This window comes from Oratosquilla oratoria, chromosome 17, assembly GCF_046742065.1.
Source record: "Oratosquilla oratoria isolate Oo_2021 chromosome 17, ASM4674206v1, whole genome shotgun sequence".
In the NCBI taxonomy this organism is placed as follows: Eukaryota; Metazoa; Arthropoda; class Malacostraca; order Stomatopoda; family Squillidae; genus Oratosquilla; species Oratosquilla oratoria.
In genome coordinates, this window is record NC_134793.1 from 61,010,175 (window position 1) to 61,020,174 (window position 10,000).

Sequence of the window (10,000 nt, forward strand, 5' to 3'; positions counted from 1 at the left end):
ACACACTTCGAAGAATGAAGGAAGGCGGGAAGGAGGGAAAGAAAGATGGTGAACCCCCGACGGGCGAGCTGTCTGCGGCTACGGAAATGGTCCAGGAGGATTTTTAGGGGGTGAAGGAAGAGGAGAAGAGAAGGGATGGACGAAGAAGAGAACAAAGGAGGAGGAGGAGGAGGTAGAGGAAGAGGCAAAGGAGGAGAAAGAGGGAGAGTGAAGGAGGAGGAAGAGCCTAAGAAAGTGAAGGGGGAGGTGAAGAAGGAAGAGGAGCAGCAGGAGAAGTCTTTATCAGTCATGGCGGAGGCTTCTCGATTTTCATGGCGGACGAGACTCGTCCATGCACCCATGTCCGAAGTTGGGCGACCTTCCTGTGCCGCCGCCGCCCCACGCCCCAGCCCCGCACTGACATCCCTTTCCTTCAGATTGAGGTCTTTCCCCCGGGTGAATGAAGTGGTTTAGTCGTTTGGCTTCAGTCAAAATTAAATACGTAAAGAGCGTCAACGAAGTTTTTCCCCTCCACGACCCCAGATCAGATGTTCTCATTTCTCATTCAAATTAATTCTCTCTCTCTCTCGCTCTCTCTCTCTCTCTCTCTCTCTCTCTCTCTCTCTCTCTCTCTCTCTCTCTCTCTCTCTCTCTCTCTCTCTCTCTCTCTCTTCTTTTTATATGCGTGGAGTACCACTTCAGCGACTAATGTGATGTTCTTCAGTAATTAATTTCGACCCAATTTATTTGGATATCATCACCGACAACTAGTGTTTTTACCCTACGGGTCAATATTGCGCTGAAGAAGGGGAGTCAGAGATGGCCGAGGGAGGATTTAACGAAGCCATCAGAAAGGAATTACAGAACTTAACGATAATCAACGTTTAATTTAAATGGAATTCACTCTGTAATTATTAAGGGATGATCCGTGTTTCTGGTCCGTAGGGCTGTTACTAAATGCCCCTAGGCGGTGATCCGGGGCTTTAATCCTTTTGCAACCGAGGTGGGTGGGTTGTCATGGCAGCAAGTGGAAGAGAGAGTGGCGTCAGCCAGAATCATGGGGAAAGTGGGAGTATAGTCTTGATATAACGATCTGATTCAGCTAAGGACAAGTTCGGTACAGTATAGAGAAAATTTTGCTCTCTAGTGAGTTCGTTGTTGACCTCTTTGTATGTTCTAATTTGCGGTTTTTCTCGCTAGGTGGAGGTCGTCCCTGCTGAATCCTTTGTGGGTCCCGAACGAAGACAAGTTCGAATGCAAAAATAAAATAGATCATAACAGAACAGCTCTCTAACAGAATCTACGCTTTTTAGCGATTTTTGTTCGAAGTAGGGAGGTTTTTCATCTTGAGTTCGATGTATAGAGGTTTCTTCAATTGGGGCGTTCGCTATATGAAGAAGGAAGGGCTAAATGCCGCCAGGCGATTTTATTAAGCTAAGGAGCGGACTAGGGTCCAAGGCGGGGTTTCGATCAAACGAAATATCACCGTTTTAGTCAAGGTCCGCCCCCCCCCCCCACAGCTCAATAGAATCGTCAGGCACTAAGTACAACACAAAAACCATGAAGAAGTGTGCCATCATCATAAAGAAATTAATGTAATATTGCGTTAGTGTGTTGGAACCAAAGGGGGGGGGGAGGGAAGGGATCGATCTCGATGGTTGCTCTGCCTCACTCCCGCCGGAAATGGCGGAGGAGACTTTCTCATGAAATCCTTCGGCGCTTTGAGCCGCTCACTGAAGCACTCACTCACTTGTCGAACCATTTATTCCAGCACATTTCACATGTTCTGCGTTCGGAAGGACTTTTTTTCATTTTGGAAAAAAATTGCCCGTTGTGGAAATCGCCAGTGTTGTCTGTAAGTCGGAGGGCGTGTTTTTTTCATTGTCGCAGTTACGAATGAAAGTAATTTTCATCATTGTTGTCTTGAATTGGGCCCTGGTGAGCCCTGAGGATGAGGAGCCCGAACACGCACGCGCAGTCGCCCTCTGAAATGGGCCTGTGACCGGAGGAATTGCCTATAGCTGTTGTCGCCAAACAAAACCCAAGTCTCGACTGCAATCTCTGCAAGGGGGTCCGGACGAGCTGGTCGTTCCAGACAAAGCTCCCGAAGCAGGACAATTTCGGCGGCTCGTGGTCGTCGAGGTTTCCTGGTGGCAAGGTCCTCGAACGCTACCTGAAGGCAGCAGGAGCGTCTTCTTCTGGCGGAATGACCACGAATTGGTAGTCAGGGTCTTGGCATTTTAATGGACGAAGAGTTTCCCCAAGAAATGAATAAAATAAAATCTGAGGATAACCAGAATAGAATAGAAAAAAACCTGGTGTCAGTCGAAGGGCATTGACCCCGAGGCCGAAGGGAGCGCGAGATCGTGAAGGCAAACCTAACGAAGGGGGAAGAAAACCTCTTCGAGGACCAGCTAAGACATCTGCCAGCGGGGAGGAACTCTATCGAGAAGGAGGAAGAGGAAGAAAACTGCCAAACATGGTGGAGAAGAGAGACGCCCCCGACAACGGGTGTGGCGTCGCCAGCCCCACCAACGGGAACGTGGAAAACGTCAGCGACGCCACCACCACCGCCACCACCTCGTCCGCTAACGGCGGAGGTAATGTGGTGGTGAGCCCCCGGAAAGCCCCTCCAACGGTGATGGTGATGAGCGCGAGCGACAGCGTGGTAGTTGTGACGCCCGTGACGCCCGAACTGCCACCGCGGCGCCTCCGGTCCACCACCAACAACAACCACCATCACCACAACAACAAAAACAACCACACTATGCCCCGGGCCAAAGACAGCCGAAGCAACAGCACTGCTGCCTGCACGGCCTCCATTACGAGTCGCTCCGGGTTTGGGCAGCGCCTGCGGGAGGCTATGGTGAGCCCAGGAGGCCTCAAGCGGCACGATAGCGTGGCCCTGCTGAAGCAGCCCGTCGTCTCGCTCTTCGTCGCCGGCAGGAGGATCGCGCGCTCCCGCAGCGTCAGCAAGGTAAGAAGCTGTGACAACCGGGAAAGGTAAGGTGGGAGTGAGGGGTGGTGTGGGGCAGCGGTTTTTTTTTTTTTTTTTTTTTTTTTTTGTCACTCCCATGGGCTTTGTTCGAACCCGTATGGTGGGTGTTTATGGAAGACACACCTTGCAAAAGATAAAGTGGGATGGTTTAACTTGTCAGGGGAGCATGGAGGGAGGGCAGTGGAATACTGTAGAGAGGGTACATATATTAGAGCGGCGGCGGCCACTCTAATAGCTGACAGAGCTCATAGAGGCTTTGAAGGCGGGAAAGGCAGCTCACAAGAACTTCAGGGAGCGCCGGTGGTCCCCGTCTGAGGAAAGAGGTGGCGTTGTGGCTAGTGTAATCACATTAGGTTTGTGTTTCGGTTCAGTTTCACTTATTTCGCCTTGGAGGTGCCGTCGAAATGGCTACTGTTTTACGTGCATACAGTGTGGACACGTTCGCAATCTCTCTCTCTCTCTCTCTCTCTCTCTCACCCTCTATCTCTCCCTCTCTCTCTCTCTCTCTCTCTCTCTCTCTCTCTCTCTCTCTCTCTCTCTCTCTCTCTCTCTCTCTCTCTCTCCCTCTCTCTCTCTCTCTCTCTCTCTCTCTCTCTCTCTCTCTCACACACACACACACACACACACACACACACACACACACACACACACACACACACACACACACACACACACACACACACACACACACACACACACACACACACACACAGGCAGCCGGAGAAGACAGTTGCTTTAGTCGTTAAGTTGGGCGAAAAAAGGTGAAATTGATCGTCCTTGACATAAGTCAGGGCTAACGAGGTCTCAGTGTTGGTCGAGTCCACTTCCTGGAAAATCCCGAAGTTGAGGAATTGGCATAGGCCCATGTAAGCCCTTTGAATGATGAATGATGGTTTTGCCTGTGAAATGATTCATGAAATATCATGCTACCTCTGTGTAGGAAATCCAGGAAGCTGTGGTATATCAGAGAATGGGACAGACATTCATCTGTTTGCACTTTAACTGGTTATGAAATTGTTGTCTTTAGATACTCGGGAACGGCATAGTCTGAAGCAAGGTCTAAATATACAGGTCAGACCGTTTACATTCTTCTGCGCAGCTTCTGACGTCATTTGGCTGAGTCCATTTTCTCTTTGTGATACACTGAAGAAAACTGTGAAACGCCAAGGAAGACAGGAACTATAATATTTTATATATTATATATATATATATTATATATCATATATATTATATATTCATATATATAGACAGGAACTATAATATTTTATATATATTTTTTATATAATATTTGTCAGAATATAACTAATTGCGTGGAGCAGTGCGAGCGAAGGCGACGTCATTTTCGAACGACGGACCAGCTTCAACTGACAGCTATAGGACCCGCTAACCCCACTTTGAACAGCCAGGTGACGTTCACGGGCCCGCTGCGCCAACTCCCTCGAAATTCGGTCGGAAGTGGTTAGACCTTATATTCTTAGATCTTGGTCTGAAGGAGGTTGATGCTAATGGGTTCGACTTCAGCGTTGGACTGGCTCGTGAACCCGCTTTCTAAACGAGTAAAATAATCTTTTTTTACGAGTATATTCTCATCAGTGATGGGAATGCTGGTGCCTCATCGGGATTGTATGTTTGATTTATTATTTATGACCTATTCATTTATGTGTGGAGCCCAATTGCTTAACGTAAAAAATATATTTGTTGGAAAAGATTGTGAAACTTTGTTGGAAAGTTTTCTGAGGTGTGTAGTACCAAAGTAGTGGTGTCATCATCATGTTGATGCTCAAGGCAGTAGGTCGTTGTTGTCTTTTTTTTCCGGCTTAGGGATGTCTTCTCGAAATGGAACAGAGGACCCTAAGACAGAAGTCGAATTATTATTTTATCGTCTGGTTTCGTTAGTAAGACATTGAAAATAGTATATGTCGGCACCTATTATTAGCACGTCTCTCCTCAGGGACAATGTTGCGCCGAAAGAGGTAGAATCATAGCGGTGGTCAGTTCTTATATGAGTGGAGTTGATCCTCCTTCCAGCTCTTCGGAGAGAGACCCCAGTGTGCCCTGTCGGTCGATGGACCGATTTCGTGGCACTGTGGAGCCCATGATGGTCATTTTCACCTCTCTGTCCTTCTAACTCTTTTGGATGTTTTTGTGTCCCAAAGGATTCTATCAAGTGTCCTTTCCGTGTCTTTGGAATGGGGGTGAGAGATATGGGCAAAAGTGAAGTGGTCACTTATTCCTGGGTTTGTTGGTCATAATGTGTGTGTGTATGTGTGTGTGTGTGTGTGTGTGTGTGTGTGTATGTGTGTGTGTGTGTGTGTTTGTGTGTCCTCTGTAATATCATCGAGCCCATCAACAAGTGGACGAGTCAAACAAAGGTTAAAGCCACAAGGCACTGAATCAGCGTCTTGTGGGAGATAGTGCGTTGATCGCCAGTCACTTGGTATGTATGTCAGTTGTATCATGGTTTGATATCAGGCTCTGGGCAACGAGCCGGATAGCTGGCAGTCGCGCAACGGCAGGTGGGTGTTACATTGGGTTGCGGTGTCTCCTAATGGATCGTAGGTGAGTTTTCTTCGCACGAAGTCCGCAGTGCATCCGAAGGAGTATTGCGCGTTACAGTTTGATGACTTTTAGTTTGCGGTCTGATGAACACTCAACACGTCTCATTCCTCAAGTTTTCAAGACCTCTCTCTCTGGTTTTCTGCTCGCCTCGATACAATCAGCTATGTAGGCTACCAGTACATAGACTTTGGGTGCATTCACGTTTTTTTTTTTTTTTTGAGGTAGTGCTCGTGACGACAAAGTTATGAACAAAAGGTTGTTGTTGCTGCTGTTGTCATCACCACGATGACCCAAATTACCTCGTCATAGGTCTTGCTCTTTTTCCCACTCTGTCATTAAAGTCTCCTAGTAATATGAGTTTGTTATTACTTGGAGTGAAGCGAAGCAGCTAGACATTCACAGTCTTCTTTCATAACGTCGCCGAGCGTGAAGGCGGAGATGCTGCGTCGTGTTTGTAGTGTGTGAGAGGGGGGGGGGTCATACACCAAGGTTTCTCGCACAGCTATATGCCCAGCGGTGTCTCGTGAGATTTTTTTTCTGTAGGTGTTTGCAGTAGAAGCCAGATGTGGTATCTTCCTTCAAGGTTTAGAAGGCCCTTTCAGAAGGCGCACAGTACTTGTGTCCCACCTTAGTCAGCCTCGAGGGGACAGGCTCCAGTAAAATGAAAATTAATGTCTTTTGTTCTACAGCGAGCTACGGCGAGCTTGTTCTACAGCTGAACTAGCTCGTCGGGGATGAGGCGGACGACGTCTCTGTTACGCAGATTGCCACTGCACCGGGGTGAAAGGTCAAGGTCATCGCATTGTGAAAGACGAAGTCTCCCCTTAAAGTTAGCTGTGTATATAGTGGATCTCATTCGTGAACCATGAGTGTTCTTTGCCGTCGAAGTCCAGCATGCCCAAGCGAGTAGTAATCAAAAATTACAATTTGTTATGAATATGTTCACTTCGAATATCTCCTGCATTTCTATTTTCATTGTTTAGGCTCGGGTACAAATGCGGGAGCACTCGCCTTTCTAAATATATGTTCATATTTTAGAGGTGACAGCTCCATGTACAGAATAATTTAATTCATCCTCGCCCAATATTGCATATGTATATATGTATGTCATTCGATTGGCACTGAATTGGCACTGAAATATTTTGTCCCCCCTCCTCCCCAGATCTCGCTAGACAAACTGCCATCACGCAAGGTACGAAGAAAGTCAGTTGGTGTCGCTCATTATTATTACTGTTGTTATTATTATTATTTCTTCTCTAATAGCCCCGACCTTCCCCCACCCCTCCCCTCCCTTTGTAGAAGATCACTGGATAGAAAAAAAAAATGGTAAGTCCACATACGCGACATTGAAATCCCTCAAAATTAGATCCTGTCTTTTCCATCTTTTAAGGCTAATTGATGTGAAAAATTCCTTTGTTCTGCGCAATGTTCAGGGCCCCTCAAACAGTCACTTGGATTTCTCTTTCGATTTTACGAGTTATTTGAAGGTCAAAACCGAACGGCTGTTTCATGCGTGCGAGACAGACGCCAGAGAATATCTGCCGCCGCCGCCCTTCTTCCAAACCCGTCAACACCCGCACCTCCATCTGGAGGTGTAGGCCTGTGGGGGTGACGCTCGGTCCCCGAGCCGGAACCCAAGATATGTCTCTATCAGCTTCAGCTGTATTTCCTCCACATTTCCACATGAGGAGACCTGACAACCGGCGACTGCTCCCCTCCTACTACTGTGACTCTGTAATGGAAACAGTTCCGCACCAATACAACATAGACAACAGTCCAACGCTCCTTCCTAGAGGGATCTATGGGAGGACCCAAGGACCGTTGTCAGATGTTGTGGGGCTGTGGGACTCCAGCCATTGAAACTTGGTGCAACAATTATAATAAAAATATTGTTGTTGTCCTGATCCTTTCAGCTTATAGTAACATTGACAAAACAAATCTATGATATATCATAGATTTGTTTAGTCAATGTTACTATTGCATTAACTCGATGTTTTGCTTTTTTAATTTGTATTAATATTTTGAGTGTCATAACCCTCATTGTTCAAGCCAGTTTTGTACTCGCTACTTATATATGCATGCATAAGTGTATGTAGACTTGTTTTTATCAAGTGTAGCAGAATCAGGATGGAGTCTGCCCTAATGACTCGTTGGAATTTTTTTATTGCATTCTTAGTTTTGCTTGTGGTTATTTATTGTGAAAAAAAATTGTTTTGCTTCTCTTGATACGGTGGAGCTGCTCTTTTTTAAGTGTACGTCAAAGGCCACCGACAGCGTTTTCGCCGATTTGTATTTGATTAGTACTAAGTTCTAGTGATCTCCAGATGAGGTGGTGAGCTTACCCCATGAGGCGCTTAATGGTGGGGTCCTGCCCCTAAGCTGAATAGAATCGACTCGCTTTTGCTAGAACAGAACTTGTAAAGGTTTCTCCATAGCAGAAGTTGTTAATTGAGGTTAGCCCCCTTCGCACCGGTGGCGGGGGGGGGGGGTACCCTCATCTGAATGACTTCATCTAGCGTTGGCCAGAACAGAATCAGTAAAATGCGTCACCGTGGCGAGAGGAAAGGTTACCGAGCAGCCGAGGTAGAGTGTGTCAGTTGTTGTACTGTCCTGTACTGAATTGTACTGTACTGTACTGTAGGGCTCTGAGAACATCGGCGCTCAGAGAAGAGGCAAGATCGTGTGAATTCTCGTGTATTCACCTTGGTCTTTGGATCACGTATTGGACTCGTGATCGACAGCTATTTCCCTCCCGGAAGAGAGCTCAGAGCTCGTATGACCGATTTATGGGTAATGCTATGACCTTACACGGACATACACCCCACGAGAGTTGGAGTAACGACTCAAAGCGCAGCGATACTGAAATTATTTCAGCCCTGGGCATGATTCGAACCCGGACTGGCGTAGTGACAGTCGGGGACTCTACCAACCGCGCCACCAAGTCGTGTGAAGAGACGTGTATGTGCGTGTGTGTGTGTGTGTGTGTGGATGTGTATGTGTGAGGGTGGGTGCGCATCTGCATGTGTACCCAATTGTAATATATAGGGTCCGGTCTCAATGCCTTCATCATTCCAATTTGCTTTTGAAATAGCCATCAGTCATCTGACAGTGCTGCTCATTCTTCTTCTATGTTGCCCCCACGAAAAGTGTGTGTGTTTGTGTGTGTGTGTGTGTGTGTGTGTGTATTGTGTGGGAGGAAATTACACATAAGCGAATTGTAGAAGGAAATGCGAGAATGAAAGCAAAGTATCTTGAAGAGTTATCTACTTGTCTTTTCAAGCCCCCTCCCTTCCCTCCCCTCCCGTCCCTTCCAACCCTTTTTCTGGAACGCACGGAAGGAGGCTCCTCCAGTTATGCTGTAATCCATATGGTAATGGGTCTATGGAAGTAAATGGAATTGCCTGTCAGCAACCAGAACTAGAAGGAGAGTGCAGCCGGGTAGATTTTTGTCTGTTCGTCATCGGGGTAGTGGGGGGGTGGGGGCGCCAAGGAGATGAAGAAAATCTTCTGGTGCCAGCCAAAGCAAAAAGAAAAGGACCACCTGACACGGAAGAGTAGATAAGTGAAACTTAAAAAAAAAAAAAAAACGTAGACGCGTGCACTGGGGAAACTTAGAAACGGGAGGAGGAGGAGGAGGAAAAGTTGGAATTGGAGCAAGTTAGATTTTACAGCCTCCACTCCTTCACCTCCCTCCTCCCCCTTTGCCACGGATATCTAATTCCTTGTTACGGTCCACATTGTCGCCACGAGACCTACATGTGTGCTTGTCAAGAGGAACTAACCATTGGCTTCGTCAGCTCGGTGATCTCGGCCGGAGTCTAATGGGGTCTGTCCGGTATGACACACACACACACACACACACACACACACACACACACACACACACACACACACACTCACTCACTCACTCACTCACTCACTCACTCACTCACTCACTCACTCACTCACTCACTCTCACTCTCTCTCTCTCTCTCCATCAGTCTGTCTTTCACTTTTTTTACATGCATCCCAGAGTAGTGGAGTATATTCGTAACATTATTTTCACTAGATTTTGTCTGTCTCAGATAAATCAAACCTTTACTTCTTACTGTGCAATGTGTGTGGTATTCAGCCAACAAACCAAACTTTTTTATTCTTGTATATCCTCTTGTCCCTTTTTCTATGCTCCTTGCCTATACCCCTTCCTTGCCTCTTACGTTTTCTTTATTCCCTCTTCCATTTCCGTCTCAATGCATAAGTTGGCTTTAAACTCCGTCTCAGTCTCTTCGGATGTGTAGGTTCGAATCCCTCCGCTGCCACCATTTTTGTTGGAAAGGTAGCGTGTCGAATAAAAGCTTCTGTATTTTTTCCTGTTTATTTTTCTACAAAAATTAAAACACTTCAGATTATTACAATGTAATTCCACACTAAACACGTTCTTGTAGAATATCATTTAGTCACACGTAAGTTCATAACACCCATACT

The 10,000-nt window shown here is 46.7% G+C and overlaps 1 protein-coding gene across 1 annotated transcript in view; it reads left to right on the forward strand.

Annotated features, from left to right (window-relative positions):
• Positions 1-10,000, forward strand: part of LOC143034309 (uncharacterized) — a 334,099-nt gene that overhangs the window by 135,200 nt on the left and 188,899 nt on the right. Inside the window, exon 5 of the mRNA XM_076200244.1 lies at positions 6,699-6,728. Coding sequence (XP_076056359.1) covers positions 6,699-6,728 — 30 coding nt within the window. The remainder of the gene's footprint in view (positions 1-6,698; positions 6,729-10,000) is intronic.